The 18,579-nt window shown below is 44.9% G+C and overlaps 1 protein-coding gene across 2 annotated transcripts in view; it reads right to left on the bottom strand.

The window, feature by feature from the left end:
• CPPED1 (calcineurin like phosphoesterase domain containing 1) overlaps positions 1-18,579 on the bottom strand; it is a 134,200-nt gene that overhangs the window by 92,766 nt on the left and 22,855 nt on the right. For both annotated transcript variants that reach the window (XM_081560359.1, XM_081560360.1), the window contains exon 2: positions 14,722-14,940. In XM_081560359.1, the coding sequence (XP_081416485.1) occupies positions 14,722-14,940 (219 nt within the window). The remainder of the gene's footprint in view (positions 1-14,721; positions 14,941-18,579) is intronic.

The following is an 18,579-nucleotide window of genomic DNA, read 5'->3' as shown; positions in this document are numbered from 1 at the left end:
CAAGGGTTCGATCCCTGGATCCCTGGTCAGCGAACTAAGATCCCACAAGCTGTATCACACAAGCCAGCTGAAGAGAGAGAGAGAAAAAAAAAAACCAAAACCAATGAAGTACTGACACCTGCTTCAATACAGATAAACCATGAAAACATCAAGCTCCGTGAAAGAAGCCAGTTACAAAAGACCACACATTATATGATTTCATTTACACAAAATGGCCAAAACAGACAAATCCATAAACACACAAAGTAGATTAGTGGTTGCCTAGGGCTGGAGATAAGGATGAGGGGGGAGGGATGCGGAGAGGAATGGTTAATCTGTGCGAAAGGAGGCTTCTTTAGGGGTTGACGAAAATGTTCTAAAATTGATGGTGGTGTTGTTTGCACAACTTGGTGGGATACATGAGAAGTCATTGAATTAGACACTTTAAGTGGGTAAATTATATGATATGAATTAGATCTCAATAAAGCTTTTATAAAAAAACAAATAACCAGTGGAAATAATTTTAGTTAGTCGATGGTATTAAATGCCAGACAGTGTTTTGAGCACTTAAAAGTTTTATGAGACACCTACCTTAGCAGTATCGTTATTATCTGCATTTTACAGGTAAGGAAACTTGGCCCCTGAGAGAGAAGTAAATTGCCCAAGGTTACCCAGTCAGTAAACAAGGGATCCCACATGTGAATCTGAGGAATCTGACTTCAGAGCCATGTCCTTAACAGCTGCACATGCACACAGAAGTGCACTGGTCACCGCAAGACTCGGGGCTCAACATAAATGCCCCCCAGCAGGGAACAGTTCAAACACATGCTGGTATCTCGCCCGGTGAAAAGAGAGACACAGGTCTGAAGCCGATGCTATTGGAGACAATAGAAACGACAACAGATGCTGTGCTGCTTTTTTCTTCCATCTGCACAAAGCACTCTACACGCAAGTGTACATAAGCTTGACAACTTGCTGTTACTTTTCACGAAAAATTAATAACTGTGGGTTTCCACTAAGAAGCAGGTCAGTGTTGGGGTGGAACACTGATGTTCCCCCCCGCCCGAAAACCTTTTGCATGCATGCGTGCTATGTCGTTTCAGTTGTGTCAGACTCTGCAATCCTATGGACTGTAGCTCACCAGGCTCCTCTGTCGGTGGGATTCTCCAGGCGAGAATACTGGAGTGGATGGCCATGCCCTCCTCCAGGGGATCTTCCTGACCCAGGGATCGAACCTGAGTCTCTTATGTCTCCTGCATTGGCAGGCAGGTTCTTTATTACTGAGCCACCAAAAACCTTTCAGTACTGTTTGTTTTTTTTAACCACGAGCAGGGCAGGGACTATCCAATACTATGCCGGTTTTAAGGCAGCCTTCTTCAACCTACCCAATCAGGACTGCATCTGCTCATGGCACCATGACTGGAATCCCCATGCCTTAAATCACTAAGTCTACTGTTTTATTTCATTTGTAGAGCTTTTCACTTCCTTCTTCTCTCCCTGACTATAAGCTTCCTGAGGACAGGCATGGAGTTTGTTTCTTGCTAAGCAGTTTGTTTCTTGCTGCTGGCACACAAGCAGACCCTCCACACTTACTTGCTATTATTGATCAAACAAATAAGTAAATGGATTAAGGCTGAATTACCTGACTTCACCTGCCAACAGTCAAGGGCACAAGCAGTGATGGGTGGAACAGGAGGACACTTGGCTGGAAATCCCCAGGATCGGGGACTCCACTCAAGCAGCCTTGAGTGGAGCTTAAGAAAATGATTTATTCCTTCAATTAAAAACATTTGCTTTCATCTAGTCCCAGAGAATTTATAGTGCCATAATCCTTTCCATCTCAAATCTTCTCCATTATCTTTTCCTAATTAATTGAGGTATGTAAATTCGTTTGATCTAAATCTTTGTCAGCATAAACACTACTCACGTGGTGATTCTGCAGCACATTGCTGGCTGATCAAGTTTAATCAGGTTCTACCGGTTTTTAAATTATACATGATATTAGACAAGATTCATTTAACTCTGCATCTAACAGCTACAACTTATTATATTGGCTGCTCCCAGACATTTATGGCAAATCACTGTTGAATCATTACTATGAATCAACTTATTGTTGCTGTTTAGTCGCTAAGTCACGTTCAACTCATTGCGACCCCATGGACTGCAGTGCACCAGGCTCTGCCATCCAAGGGATTTCACAGGCAAGAATACTGGAGTGGGTTGCCATTTCCTTCTCCAGGGATCGAAAGCAAATCTCCCACATTGCAGGTGGGTTCTTTACCACTGAGCCACAGAGGAAAGCCCATGAACCAACTTAGGATACAACTAAAAAACTGTTTGACACAATAGGAGACTTTGGTATGATATAAAATATACTTTGATGTACTTTGGGCAAAGAAAAAAAACAGATTAAGGAAAGTATATTATCCAAGTGAAATTTCTCAAGCTGTTACCTTACAGATCAATACAAAATCTCTTCACAAAAGTATTTATGGATTAGGACAGCAGGATTTCACCCAAATAATACACAAAGAAAGGAGCAGTAATTTTTTTTTTTATACAACTCAAATATATGGGGAGCAATATGTAGAATTCCAAACCTGCAGACGAGTCTCCAGATTCTGGGGGTTATGAAACACGCATCTGCAGTGGTTTCAGCACTGAAACATGCTCCCTTTCCCAACCTCTCGTTATTTTCTTCATTTCACATTCTGATCACTTGACCAATTACCTGGGACCTCAACTCCTTCAGCATCACGCTTTTTTCATATTTCATTTACTTGGAGATAACAGGCCCATTACGGAGATGAAATGTCCCAATTCCAGAAAATGAGTGTTTAGGGCAAAAACAATAAAAGGAAAGATTAACCATTCCAATCGGCTAAGCACAAGCCAGAAAGGGGCTGGTTCTGTCTACGCTGCATCGGTGTGCCAGGGCTCTGTACGCTCCGGGAGCACCCGCTGGCCATCAGGAGCCCCCGAGGATGGGCGGAGGGTGGAAGTGGGCTCCGGAGCCGGTCTGCTCAGTGGCCTGGGCTGCTCCGAGGGCTGGCCTGGTGTCTCGGAGCAGACTACCAGGGGTGTTTGGTCTGAAGGCCTCTACAATCACGGTCTGCTACAAAGGAAAGAAGTAGGGGTCGAACCTGAGAGAGAGCTGTGCTCAGTTGCTCAGTCGTGTCCGACTCTTTGTCACGCTATGGACTGTAGCCCACCAGGCTCTTCTGTCCATGGGATTCTCCCAGGCTAGAATACTGGAGAGGGAAGCCATTCCCTCCTCCAGGGCATCTCCCCAACCCAGGGACTGAACCCGAGTTTCTTACAACTCCTGCATTGGCAGGCGGATTCTTTACCACTGAGCCACCCGGGAAGAGAGGTAGTCAGTCCCTAGAACAGGGGTGGGAATCCCAAGATGACAGCTGTGAAGCTTAGAGAACAACCAGCCAGGAAACAGAAGGCTCTAGGAGAAATTTCTTTAAGAAGCTGAAACTGATAGAATGCCTAACACTTTTAAATGTACTGACATGAAATGTAAGTCATTCTAGCTCTGGGAGCAGGCACTGAGGTTGAATCAGTATATTTAAAAACTAAGAGAAAGCGTCCTGAGATGGCAGACAAAAATGAGAGTACTCTGATCATAAGTGATTTCTGCTCCTTGGTTCCTTATTCCTCTGTTGAGTCACAGAGCCCGTGAGGAAAAAAGCTTTTTTTTTGTAGATCATCTCCCCATTCTGGTCTCCAAAGCACCTGTGCAAATACACTGGATTTTGCCCAGAGTGATGGGTTTGCTGGTCAGATGAGCCTATTCACGGACCTCATACCCAGGTTATGACTCTTACTTCTAGAAGTCCCCTTGCTGGACATCATATTACTTAGCGCCCCGGAAGGGAACCTCATTAAAGTTTCTTTTAAATCCAAGATTTCCCAAGGGACTTCCCTGGCAATCCAGTGGTTAAGACTCTGCGCTTCCACTGCAGAGTGTGTGAGTTCGATCTGTGGTTGGGGAACTAAGATTCCACATGCCATGCAGCGCAGCCAAACAGGAAAATAAATAAATAAAAATTAAAAAAAATAAAATCAATCTAAGACGTTCCAGAAAAAGCTGTGATCCTCTTAGACACAGGTATGACTTTGTTTCTTTCATAACAGTTTCTTTTCTGCCTGGCTACGTGTGTGCTTGCATCAGTTGCTTCCGACTCTTTGCGACCCCAAGAACTATAGCCCGCCAGGCTCCTCTGTCTATGGGATTTCCCAGGCAGGAATCCTGCAGTGGGATGCCATTCCCTTCTCCAGGGGATCTTCCTGAGATCTTCCAGCGATCAAACCCACTTCTCCCACATTGGCAGGCAGGTTCTTTACCACTGAGCCACCTGGGAAGCCCCTCTGTCTGGCTAGCCCTCCGTCTCATCGACCACAACAGCCCTGAGGACCTGCCTCCCTCCCTCCAGCCCTGACTTCCTATGTGAACTTATATTTTCTCTGGTCCTGATTGGTTGTTCCTTACTTATATTTTCCTGTTGTCTGTTTCTGTCTGCTTTAAGCCTTCTCAAATGCTTCCTGGAACAAACAAGCAAGTAAGACAAGACTCTCTCAGTTTCAGTTTTTGATCCAAACACTGGAGAGAAAGCATATGAAAGGGTTTTATTTTTTTTCCCCCTTAATCAAAAGACGACTGTTAACTAGCTCCTGTTATTCAGCTCATTTCATTTCAAGGACTAATCAAATGTTCACATTTTCCTAGCTACAATTAAGAAGTGTTGTAGCCTTTAATTAAAGGTACAGTTTCTGCTATTGAGTTTATACTTTGGTCAATTATACGACTAGTCAGACAAGAGTGTGTCCACAAGTATACATGGATAAGGCCTCAATCTGGGGTCCACAGGGGTCTGTGCATCTACATGGGAAAAAAAAAATACATTTCCACAGACCTCTAACCGAAATTCAGCATTTCCTCCTACCATGACGTCAGGCAGAAAACCACAGAGGTATTCATGCTCCTGTGACTCTGAAACCAACAGAAATCATAAGGGCTTTTCACATCCCATTACAGTTGTTAACAATACCTCGAACGCTGCTTAAGTTAGCACCACTTTGAAAGTATGGTAGTTATTAACCTTGCTATTTACACTGTGTTCTGTAATAACAGATCAACAAAGAGGCATGTATTTCTCTAGCAAATAAATTTTAAAATATTTTGATGACTGTATTTCAAGATAATTGGTTTCTGTGAAATCTCATGCATTCTATTCTTTGCACTTAGAACACTATCGTGAGAGGTGATCCAGAGGCTTCACCAAGCTGCCAAAGAGGTCTGGGCACAGCACAGGCTGAGATGTCCTGACTCTGCCAGCAGGCACAGTGCCTCTGCCATGAGGCCCCGGGGCAGACCCTGGCGGGGGAAGGAGGACAATCACGCTGCTTCAGACCACACACAGCATCAGAAACAACTTTGCAAGTGATGCTCTCAGCTTGCTAATGAGTAATATTAGGTCCATTAGCTCAAACCACTTTCAATGAGCTCCAGCAGAAGGAAAGCATTGCCTGGATTTTTCAGCAGCACTTATAATGGACATGAAGGATCCCGGGAGTCCTGGGCTGGCTGACTGCTCCAGGTCGCCATCGTAAAATGTTCAGCCTGCATACAACCTACCAGAAGAGCTGAAGTCGGCAGCTGGGCCCAGCCCAGGGCCTGGTGGATTTCCACCAAGACGCATCACTTTCCTGCATCCAAAACAGAACCCCCTGTAATGTTTCTATTAAGTCGTGTGGTAACCTGCCTTTAAATCATGGCATTTCTTAGAGCCTGGTATAGGCACATAAAAATAACAACGCAAGGCTAATTATGCAGCCGAGGAACTAAACGTGAGTTAACTGCTGCTGCTGCTGCTAAGTCACTTCAGTCGTGCCCGACTCTGTGCGACCCCGTAGACAGCAGCCTACCAGGCTCCTCCATCCCTGGGATTCTCCAGGCAAGAACACTGGAGTGGGTTGCTATTTCCTTCTCCAATGCATGAAAGTGAAAAGTGAAAGTGAAGTCGCTCAGTCGTGTCCAACTCTTCGAGACCCCATGGACTGCAGCCTACCAGGCTCCTCCGTCCAAGGGATTTTCCAGGCAAGAGCACTGGAGTGGGTCGCCACTGCCTTCTCCTTGAGTTAACTGAGCTTCTTTTAAAAAACAACAACAGGAAAAAATCCTACTGTAAGAGGAACAAAAGGGCTTCCATCCAGTGGAAACTTTCTGAGTATCAAGGGTGTGGTAGGCAGTACGGGCAGAGATGATGTTGCACAGAAGAGATGCTACAGAAGAAAGTGTGGCTAATCCCTGAAAGGGGTCCTCCCGGGAATTGCAGAACCAACTGCCCGGTGTTCACACACTGCAAGTGCTGGGGCAGGTCTCAAACAAGCCGACCCGTTTTGACTTCAAGCCTAAAGAACAGCTGACCTGAGCACACAAGAAGAACCTCTGCTGGCAGCACGGTTAAGACGATCACTCCAGAGGAGAATTGAGAGGAGAGAGGAATGCAATGGAATTGCATGGAATGCAATGCAGTTATTAAAAGCCTGACATAAGCCTCTGTGTATCAACGTAAAAGGATTTTCCTGGTGGATGCAAGGGGAGAAAGCAAGGCACTGAACAGTGTGTACAGAATGCTGACATTTATATAAGACCAGGTTGTTCAAAAACATACATACTTTCAACTATGTTGACCCCAATGGATGGATAAATTGGGGGTTACACAGTTTACTGTACTCACAGATACATTATAGATTTTAAATCTTTACAGAAAGAATATATTCACATATTGTTTGTGTGTCATCAGTCACTCAGTTGTGTCCGACTCTGTGACCTCATGGACCATAGCCCGCCAGGCTCCTCTGTCCATGGAATTTTTCAGACAAGAATACCAGAATGGGTTGCCATTTCCTACTCCAGGGGATCCTCCCGACCCAGGGATTGAACCCACGTCTCCTGCAGTTCCTGCGCTGGCAGGCAGATTCTTTACCACTACGCCACCTGGGAAGCCCCATATTACTTGTGTAATTTAAAAATCTAATAAAATAACAATAAAACATTCACAGCTACCTGAGTTTCAATCCTACAAAAGATGAGAATGATCAAAAATAATAAAAACTTCATATTTCCATGTGTCCCTATTCCTTATTTCTAGGTCAAGCACAGGCTTTTGTCTGTTTTATTCACTGTTGTAGCACAGGCATCCAAAACAGTGCCTGGTTCTGAGCAAGCGTTCAACAGAGATGTGTTAAATAAGTGAAATGATTACTTATCTAATCCAAAAACTGGTACCCAGTACCTACCATGTGCCAGCCACTTGCTAAGGACTCTGGGAAACATACAGTGATTCACTTGACCTGTTAAATAAAAATACACACCAGTGCATACACACCTCTGCTGCCCTTTAGGAACAGAGAATTCGGCTTGAGGGAAGGTGAACTGTAGAGGTTGGAAGGAGGCGATAAAGCCTTTTCCCGGCCACAGCCTTAATCCTGGCTTTGGTTTTCCAAAGTGTGCCTCCAAGGCTTTACTTATCACAGTCTGTCTTGTACCAGAATTACATTCACACGTTTGCACCTGCCCAGCTGGGGGAAAAGAAGCACCAGCCTTCCTGGACCGTGTGAACAACCAGAGGACAAATGGCTTATTCTTTGCCTGATGCCCAGCACGCCAAAGCATTCCATCTTGCTGTATTTCCCAGTTCCACCCATTCATCACAGAATTAGAGATCTGCAGTGGGGAAGGAATCTTGATGGTCATTTGGCCAAGGCTACTTGTATCTGGACCTCGGCCCAGCCCTACATATCTAATTTAAGAGGGATGTGTGTGTGTGTCTGTGTGTCTGTGTGTCTGTGTGTGGGTGTATATTAGCTGCTCAGTCATGTCTGACTCTTTGTGACCTCATGGACTGTAGCCCACCAGGCTCCTCTGTCCATGGAATTCTCCAGGCAAGAATACTGGAGTGGGCTGCCATTCCCTTCTCCAGGGGATCTTCCCAACCCAGGGATCGAACCTGGGTCTCCTGCATTGCAGGTGGATTCTTTACCACCTGAACCACTAGGGAAGCCCCTAAATTAAGGTGAGGGGCTACCAAACCAGATGAAATAGAATCTTCCAGATCTCGTGGGAAACCACAATTCTACGTGTCAGCAGTTCTGCTGCCCACTCGCACAGTGTCTCCCACTCCTAATCACCACACCGCTGGTCCCATTACTCCCCAGCCTTTCACAGCCGTATCTACAGAAACCCAGTCTTCTCTACCTTGAAGTGAAGACTTTTCCACCTAAGTAGATTATCCTGCAGTTACCTGTAGCAAACATCATCTTTGTGCATGGACCCTCTCTTTCAATTTGTCAGAATCATTTCCAAATTCAATTTCATTTTCATATTCAGTCACTCTAGTCCCAACAGGAATGGTCCCCCAACTTCAAATATAAGTTGCCTGGGAACACTTTTAACTTTGAAAATAAAATGTGGCCATTGTGCAATGGGTGTGCAGAGGTGAATCTGGGAGATGACATTAAACGGGAGGGAAGGAAGAGCCTTCTGCTTCTAGTGATGAAAGGTTGCTTTATCTATAAATTCCGAAAGATCAACACTGCAAGTTCACATGTTCTTATACAAAATGTTTTGGGCAAGAGCTGAATTGAAACCTAGAGTTGTTTTTTGTTTGTTTGGGTTTTTTTTTTTTTTTTTTTGGCTATGTGACCCGTAGAATCCTACTTCCTCAACCAGGGACGGAATCAGTGCCCCCTGCATTGGAAGAGCAGAGCCCTAAACACTGGACTGCCAGGGAAGTCCCAAAATCTAGTTTTTCAAACTCTAAAATAGCAATGCCAGGCAGACTGTGCTCTGTGTGCTCAGTCATATCTGACTCTTTGTGACCCCATGGACTGTAGCCTCCAGGCTCCTCTGTCCATGGTATTTCCCAGGCAAGAATACTGAAGTGGATTGCCGTTTCCTTCTCCAGGGAATCTTCTCAACCCAGGGATCAAACCTGGGTCTCAAACCTGGGTCTCCTGCATTGGCAGGTGAATTCTTAACTACTGAGCCACCTAGGAAACTAGCACAGCACTTATTAAACTAATGCTAATGCAGGTTGAAAGACAACAGTGAAAAAGCTGGCTTAAAACTCAACATTCAAAAAATGGAGATCATGTCTTCCTCGACTCATGATGGGGTTACATCCCAATAAACCATCATAAGTTGAAAATGTAGTTAATACACCTGATCTACCGAACATGGCTTAGCCCAGGCCACCTTAAAGGTGTTCATGCACCCCTATGGCTGATTCATGTCAATGTATGGCAAAACCCACTACAATATTATAAAGTAATTAGCCTCCAATTAAAATAAATTAACTTAAAAAAATGGAGATCATGGCATCCAGTCCAACACTTCATGGCAAATAGATGGCGAAACAATGAAAACAGTGACAGACTTTATTTTCTTGGGCTCCAAAATCACCGCAGATGGTGACTGCAGCCATAAAATTAAAAGACACTTGCTCCTTGGAAGAAAAGCTATGATAAACCTAGACAGTGTATCAAAAAGCAGAGACATGACTTTTCCAGCAAAAGTCTACATAGGCAAAGCAATGGTTTTTCCAGTAGTCACGTATGGATGTGAGAGTTGGACCTTAAAGAAACCTGAGCACCGAAGAATTGATGCTTTTGAATTGTATTGGAGAAGACTCTTGGGAGTCACCTGGACTTCAAGGAGATCAAACCAGTCAATCCTAAAGGAAATCAACCCTGAATATTCATTGGTAGGACTGATGCTGAAACCAAAGCTTCAATACTTCGGCCACATGATGTGAAGAGCCAACTCATTAGAAAACACCCTGATGCTGAGAAAGACTGAAAGCAGGAGGAGAAGGGGAAGACAGAGGACGAGATGGTTGGATGGCATCACTGACTCAATGGACACGTGTTTGAGCAAACTCTGGGAGAAGCTGAAGGACAGGGAACCCTGGCGAGCTGTAGTCCATGGGGTGGCAAAGAGTCAGACATGATTGAGCAACTGAACAACAACGACACAGGCTTGCCTCATTACATAAAAATGTAACAGAGAACTTCGGAGGCTGAATCAACTGAAGAGATATCATGTAACAGCTGCCCCAGTGAAGGTCAGTAAACAAAGAACTCTTCAAGGAGACTCTACTGAGGGAAGAATTCCTCCCCATTACCTGTTTCTTTGGTTAGAGCCCTTGTTACCAAACAGGGACAGACACGTGTGTTAATAACCAAGAGGTTCCAAAGGCTGGAGGGACTCTTCCTGTGCTCTAATGGTATCATCACAACCCGATTTGTCGGCTTCTCACAGTAACTGCTGAAACCTAACAAGGCTCCCGGGGACTGCATCAGCAGGTCGATGCCTCCACGTCAGGAGGGCCAAAGAAAGTCACCCTGGGCTCAAGAGTGAAGGACTGAAAAATCAATGGTCTCAATATTGGTACAGGTCTTCATTTGCTATTTATAATGTGGTTTATCCCACAGAGAAGCTTTATAAAATAAGAAAGATACCAAGATAACCTAAAAGATGACAGCAGAATGAAAACATGTTTCAAAACTAAATGGGCTTTGTCCTGCATTTCTTTTAGGCTTTTTCCTGCAGGTCTTGGCACCAATAGTACCTCTTAACCATCCTGGGTTTTGCACTTTCCTTGCTAGACTCCAAGCTCCTTGGAAGGGCTGGCCTCTCATTTCTAACTATTGCATCCACAGTGTCTAGTGGTATAACTGGCACTTAGTTTGCAGATAATAAATGTGTGCAGATGAATGGATACTACCATGGATATGAAAAAAACATATTAGGACTTCCATTAGAAAAAGCATTACTTGTAAAGTTTTTTTCTCTGACTTGAACTTAAAACTACTTGGCCCAAGAAAATATTTATGGTAGAATTAAAAGTATGTTCTCTGATTTTATTTGTCTATTAATATATGCATTTGATAATTAACAATGGTGCTAAGCGGTCAAAGCAAATAATTACTTTTCTAGTGTCTGCCCCTGTGTACGAGCTAAATGAAGGGGAAGCCACCAACTGCATATTAAAAATGCAATTAAATGCAAAAAAATGGTAATGAGTTTCAAAATGTTCTGTTTAAGCCTCAGACCACAATATTCAGAACAGTTACAGTCCTTTCACTGGCTCAGTTACAATTCCACAGAATAGTCCAAATCTTCAAAACAGACACAAATTCTCCTCGGGTCACATTGAATATAAAACCAGTTCTCAAAAGTTTGCCAGTTTACATTTTCGAGGTCTTCTGACCAACTGGTAGGGTTGACCATAAAAATCCTATCTTTACATTTACTTATGTTCAGTATACTTTATTTAAGAAGCAACATAATCACATAGAATGCTTTTATTTTAAACCTTATTTTGAAAAGACTGAATACATTAACATAATTCAGAAAAGTCAGTAAACATCCACAAGAACATGTTATATAATCCCAGTGAGTCTCATAATATTCTATTTTCAAAGGAAAAAAAAACACTGGACAGAAAAGCAGTAAATTTGGAATCTGTTTCAAGTGTCCAATAAAAGCAGAAGCTGGCTCACTGTGTGGTCCGGACTGAGAGCTCAAGCTGATGCTACACTATATATCGGGCCAAACAGGTCCAAAGAAACCAGCTGACTGCAAATCAGACCATCTGGAAGTGGCATTTACCTTGTGAACTAAGACTCTTGAGTCCTGCTGTGATTTCTTAATTCCTTTTGAAACTGGGGTGCTCTGTGGTCACTTTGGACCTGTACGATCTCAGCACAGGGGAACCCTCGGCCAAGAGTCACCAAGGGTGGTCAAGTTCATTGGCAGCTGAGAGTTTTACCTCTCTACAAAACTCAGCACCATCCTGAGAATGTGTTTCTACCAAGCTGCTGAGATGCTCGCATGCACGGAGGTATGGAGTCTCTGCCTTGTGCTGGGTTGCCCCAGACTGTTGAGGTTTTAGATTCTAACTGCCATCAATGAGTTCTGGACTCAGAAACTGAGGCTCTAAGGAGGTGAGCAGGGGACTTCCCTGGTGGTCCAGTGGTTAAGAATCTTCCTGCCAACACAAGGCACACAGATTTGATCCCTGGTCTGGGAAGATCCCACATGCCTCAGGACAACAAAGCCCATGTGCTACAACTACCAAGCCTGTGTGCCTAGAGCTCATGCTCTTCTGAAAAGACAAGCCTGCACACTATAACTAGAGATCAGCATCCACTCAGTGTAACTAGAGAAAGCCCGCGTGCAGCAACGAAGACCCACCGCAGCCAAAAATAACAAGTAAAATAAGGTTTAAAAATAATAAGGTAAGGGGTCTGGCCAAGTGTCCCCAGTGCATCAGGGGCAGATGTGGAGCTAGCATCTGGGCCACCAGAGCCCTAGTGCAGGCCCTGGTCCAGTGTCTTATCTTCCCCCTTTTCCATCCAGTGACTGTAGCCATGAAATTAAAAGACGCTTGCTCCTTAGAAGGAAAGCTATGACAAACCTAGACAGCATATTAAAAAGCAGAGACATCACTCTTGACAGAGGTCTGTATGGTCAAAGCTATGGTTTTTTCAGTAGTCATGTATGGATGTGAGAGTTGGATCATAAGGAAGGCTGAGCACTGAAGAATAGATGCTTTTGAACTGGGGTGTTGGAGAAGACTCTTGAGAGTCCCTTGGACTGCAAGGAGATCAAACCAGTCAATCCTAAAGGAAATCAATCCTGAATATTCATTGGCAGGACTGATGCTGAAGCTGAAGCTTTTCCAATCCTTTGGCCACTGGATGTGAAGAGCTGACTCACTGGAAAAGACCGTGATGCTGGGAAAGATCGAAGGCAACAGGAGAAGGGGGCAACAGAGTATGAGACGGTAAGATAGCACCACCAACTCAATGGACATGAGTTTGAGCAAGCTCCAGGAGATAGTGGAGGACAGAGGAGTCTGGTGCACTACAGTTCATGGGGTTGCAAAGAGTTGGACACAACTTAGCAACTAAACAACAACAACAAAGAGCAGGACAGGCTGCTTCTCCAGGGATGACATCACTGGGTTTTCCAGGGGGAGTCAAGGACGCAAGTATGTCCACAATCGTGACTTTATGTAAAACATGAGCCGATGGAGAATGTGGGAAGGTCTGAGGGTTCTCCCTGCTGGCCGTACTTCCTGGACTTCAGGGAGAGTGGTTCTGGGCAGCCTCTCTTCCAGCCTCACACGTTCACCCTGGATTGCTCTGGATAGGTGGGCTGCCGGACAAGAGAGCCCTGGTGGGGAGGAATGAACGCACCCGGGCTTGCTACAGATGACCTCGGCTTCTAAAGGTGCTAGACATCACAGCAGGACTTGGGGACTTCCCTGGGGGTCCAGTGGTTAAGACTCTGCACTTTCACTGCAGGTGGTACAAGTTTAATCCCTGGTCAGGGAAATAAGATCCCACATGCTGCATGGTATGACCAAAAAGAAAATAATAATAATAAATAAATAAATCATAGCAAGACTCAAAGAGTCTGAGTTTACAAGGTAACATTAGCCAAAAACAAACACCCACAGCAGCTGCAGCATTTTTTGCAGTGGTCTTTGGGTCAACTCTGCTCAGTAAGCAGAGACCAGGACAAAGATGAGAGTGATCAGAGGTGCCTCCTCTGCCTCCCAGATGAGCAGGGGTGGTTTCCGCTTGCTTATTTATACTTGCTCACTGGGTTTTATCCTTGCCTGGAGAGAAAGATGTCAGAGTAGGAAAGGGAAATTTAAAAAGGAGGACAGTTCTAGAAGGCATCTATTATGTTCACATTCCTAGTATCTCACTTTTCTTGAGGGGAACCATCCTGTTCTTCTGACTGCTTGGCTGCCATGGAGCTGCTCCCACATCCTGGCTTCATGGGGCTGTGTGAGCTGGATGGACATTGGTCTGGAACTTTGACTGGGCCATCAAGAACAAGGCACTTTCTTTCTGTTGTGGTTTCAGTTAGAAGGACATAAACCTAGAGCTCCCAGGAACTACTACCTAGAGAGTGCCTGCAGGAGAATGAATTCAACTCAGAGGAAAGCAGGGCTGAGCAAGGAAGAGATGGAGTCCTGATAGCAACTTCTGAGCCCCTGGATCCAGCCATTCCTGAAGCCCAAATTTGCCCCGGACGTTACAGTACCAGAAAATAACAATACCCTGGAGAAGGGCGGGGCAACCCACTCCAGAATTCTTGCCTGGAGAATCCCATGGACAGAGGAGCCTGGTAGGCTCCAGTCTATAGCGTCACAGAGTCTGACACAAGTGAAGCAACTTAGCACACGTGCAAAGTAACACACACTTAAAAAAAAAAAAAAAGCCAGTTCAAGTTAGCTTGTCATTTGAAACCGAAAAAGCACGAACAAAGACAGGAGAAATAAAAGCATAAGAAGGGGGGAAACAAAAGGAGAAGATTATGTTTATGGATGTGGGATCTGAAAGCAATTCAAGTTTATCCCCTGTACGTGAAGAAAGGTGACACGTGGAAATCTGTTCCATTTTTCATAGGAAGCACAGATAATCAGAACCGTGGCTCTGCCTTATTACTGTGCAGTACTGTGAATATTACCTTGCCATATTCTAAAACTAAAATGAGTGTGTATTTTCTGATGTTTGATGATCCTGCAACCATTGTGAAGAGAAAGGAATGAGCCGTTACTGAGCCGAAATGTCTTTTAAGAGAGATCTTTTTTTTTTTTCTGACTAGGGAAGGAGACAATATCACAGTGACCACCAGAGTCTTACCTGGCATGGCGTGGACGAGGTCCCCACACAGAACGAAGAATTTGGGCTTGGGGCTCAGTTTGTTGATGGCCTGGACTGCTTGCTCAGCCAGATGGATCTCCTGTTCCCACTCATCACCACCGCTGTCACAGTCCCCAGTGGCCCAGGCCTTCATCAGTCCAAACTGGGGGTCTGCACCTTGGATGAAGTAGAACGGGCCTTTCCATTCCCTTTCCTTTTCTTAAAAAGAAAAAAAAAAAGAAAAGGAGAGAAGAAATATTATAAAATCTGTCAGGGAAAGCATCCAGATTATCGTGCGAGTGGATACAATGTTTTTCTTAAATTAAGTAGGTCATTTTAATAAGCTTCTGTTCAAACATACCATTTTCTTGTCATCGGCTAGAGGATTTTGATTTATACTAATTATGCCTGGGACCTGGTGATTCCCAAAGGCCGGGAAGGAAAAAAAAAAAAAACCACGTTGGCTGTTAACAGTCACGCAACCAAGCTGTTTCTTTAAAAATTAGATGGCCAAGATGAAGCATGGAGGTATCACGGCATGCTGTATAGAGCATATTAATGTTCAATAGTTTTTTAATTAGAATTTAAAATACGCAAATTGAAAGTTGCCAGAAGTATTATGTTTAAATGACTAGGTGAAGTGTTGTCAAATCTTTTATGCCAGGCTTAATGGCACAATTTGTGCCGTTTCAGGGGATGTGACAGAAATTTAATTACAAAACTTGGAGTTCAGAAGCTCTGGCTATCTGGTTGGAAAGGCAGCACCAGAAACGAAATCTTAGTCAATGTGGGGGAAAAAAAAAAGATGCTAACATTTCCAAGGCAGCATGATGTGGGCATAGGTGAGGGGTGAGGCTGTGGGTCAGGGTGGGGGAACCAGAATCTTTAAATCTTTATGTTCTTGGAAAGCACTTATATCACCTGAAGGTAAGTGATCAGACTGCCCTGCCTACTGGTTTTGCCAAAGCCGTGGGGGCCACAGGTCTCTACCCTAGTCTGCCAGCAATGTCTGCGTTTGCAGAGCTGGAATGCCCATCAGTGGGCACAGAGGTTTCAAACTGTGGTTTCAAACTTCTCTTTGGCCACAGAATCCTTCCTTCAAACAAAATCACACGTGGCAGACCAATGTTGAAAACACGCAGCCTCCTCTGCCCAAATGGGCTCTGGGGACAGAGCAGCCTGAACACATTCACTCACTCACCAGCCCAGATTTTATCCTTGGCCCAGAGAGGTGACATGACTTGCCTGATGGCTGTCAGCCATCAGCTGCAGGGACAGAACTACCCTGTGACCTTAAGGCTGTCTTCTTCTTTTGAACAAATGACTGTATTTTGCAGGTGAGCTGCATAAACGGCATTGTCTCTGGAAGTCAAGAGGATACTAGAATTTCCAGAAAGCCCCCTGGAATCATTTCACATCTCTGTGTTCATCTCATTCGTTTACTCGATATTTACTGAAAGCCCACTGTTTGCCAGGCCCTGTGTGACATGCTGACAGCACACGAGAGGACCAAGACAGGTGAGGTCCCAGCTCTCTTGAGCTTAGTTCTCATGAGGAGAGACAGCAAGTAAGGACACACACAGAGAGGGTAGCCGGAGGGTGCGAAGGGCTCTGCAGAGGATTAACCGGAAAGGGGGCGCAAGTGGAAAAGAATCCACCCGCCAATGCAGGAGATGTAAGAGATAAGAGTTTGATCCCTGGGTTGGGAATAACCCAGGGGAGGGCATGGCAACCCACTCCAGTATTCTTGCCTGGGAAATCCCATGGACAGAGGAGCCTGGTGGGCTACAGCCTACAGGGTTGCAAAGAGTTGGACATGACTGAATCGACTTAGCACAGCACACAATGGCTAATTTAAACTGGCTGCACAGAGAGGTAGTGTCATTTAAGCTGAGATCCAGATGTTGCACACAAGCTTTTAATATTCCACGGTCACCCTCCCACCCACCATGCCTAGCTTACTATCATCTCAGAGTAGATCTCAGGCTTTAGGTCTACCTTCCTTTTCTCCCTCCTTTTCCAGAGCTCAAGAAGACAAGCATGTAAACAAACAAAACTACCTATACATACTTGCCAGAACAAATAGTATGTATGTGTTAATCTGCCGGTTCCTGACTTACAGCTCAGAAGCCTAGCTGTTCAGGCAAATCACAGCTTGACCTGAACTCAGTCTGAACAAGGACTATGGAACCCTGTTATGTGCATCCCATTGCCAAGGACAGCAGCTCAGCACTGCCAGAAATTTGACTTACATTCATCGAGCCCTTACTACTCATGGCAGAATGAATCCAGAATGCTTCCAAAGACCCCTGAGTCCTGATAGTCACATCCTGTGCGATCTCCTCCCCTTGACTGTGGGCTGGATCTAGACCTGCTTAGCAACTTGCCTCTAATAAGCAGAATACAGTTATGGGATGAGCCCTCAGAGACTGTATGCATATCCTGGGGTATGCTATGAAAACAACCTAAATGCTCCTCGATGGACAAATGGACAAAGAAAATGTGGCATTTACACACACGGGACTATTATTCAGCCCTAAAAAAGGAAATCCTGCCATTTGGGACAATATAGATGGACCTGGAGGACACTAAGCTAAATGCAAGAAGCCAGACACAGAAAGACGAATACTGCATGATCTCACTTGTATGTGAAATCCACAACAGTCAAATTCATAGAAGCAGAGAGTAGAATGGTGGTTTCCAGGGGCTGGGGGTGGGGGTGAGGAAAACAGGGAGGTGATAAGCTCCAATACTTTGGCCACCTGATGCAAAGAGCTGATTCACTGGAAAAGACCCTGATGCTGGGAAAGACTGAAGACAACAGAAGGGGGCAGCAGAGGATGAGATGGTTGGACAGCATCTCTGCCTCAATGGACATGGGTTTGAGCAAACTCTGGCAGATAGTGAAGGACAGGGAAGCCTGGCGTGCTGCAGTTATGGGGTCGCAAAGACACGGACATGACTTAGTGACCAAACAACAACAAAGTTTCAGTTATGCAAGATAAATAAGTTCTATCTTCTATACAGGATGGTGTCTACAGTTAACAATATTGTATTGGAGACTTAAAATTTGCTAAGAAGGTAGATCTTAAGTGTTATCATCACACACACACAACAACAAAAACTACAAAATAAAGTGGGCAGGAAGAAACTTCAGGAGGAGATGCACGCTTATGATAGATGTCTATGGGAGTGATGGTTTCACAGGTGTAAAGTTATCCCCCAACTCTGGGTTGGACACACTAAATATGTACAGCTTTTCACATGTCTTCACACCTCAAGGCAGTGGTTCTGAAAAGGAGAGAGATTAAGCGAAAACAAAACTAAAGACCCCAACTTCCATCTTGCTTGCTCTCCCTCACTCTCTCTTGGAGCACATGTCTGGAAGGGAAAAGGCTCCCATGATGAGTAGCCCAAATGAGGCGAGGAACTGAGGCAGGTCTCTGGCCAACACCCCGTGAAGACCCGAGGCCTCCCTGTGCAGCAACCTGAAAGGAACTGAAGCCTGCCACGGGCATGTGGGTGCACCTGGAAGAGGATTCACCCTGGGCGAGCTTTTGGATGAGACCATGCCCCAGGTGACACTTGACAGAGACCTCATGAGACCCTGCAGCAGAAGGACATGGCTAGGTTGCACCCAGATTTCTGATGGGACATGGGAGATAATGTAACTTAGTTACCTCAAACTGCCAAGTTCCTGGGTAACTTGTTAACACACATCAGGACTTCCCTGGTGGTCCAGTGGTTAAGAATCCACCTGCCTATGCAGCAGATCCCTGGTCTGGGAAGATCCCACAAGCCACAGAGCAACTAAGCCCGTTTGCCACAGCTATTGAGCCTGTGCTCTAGATTCTGGGA

Source organism: Giraffa tippelskirchi, chromosome 13 (assembly GCF_054371585.1).
Source record: "Giraffa tippelskirchi isolate mGirTip1 chromosome 13, T2T-mGirTip1v1.2.pri, whole genome shotgun sequence".
Classification (NCBI taxonomy): Eukaryota; Metazoa; Chordata; class Mammalia; order Artiodactyla; family Giraffidae; genus Giraffa; species Giraffa tippelskirchi.
Note: the sequence above shows the minus strand (reverse complement) of the source record. Positions and strands in the feature narration are given on the sequence as shown.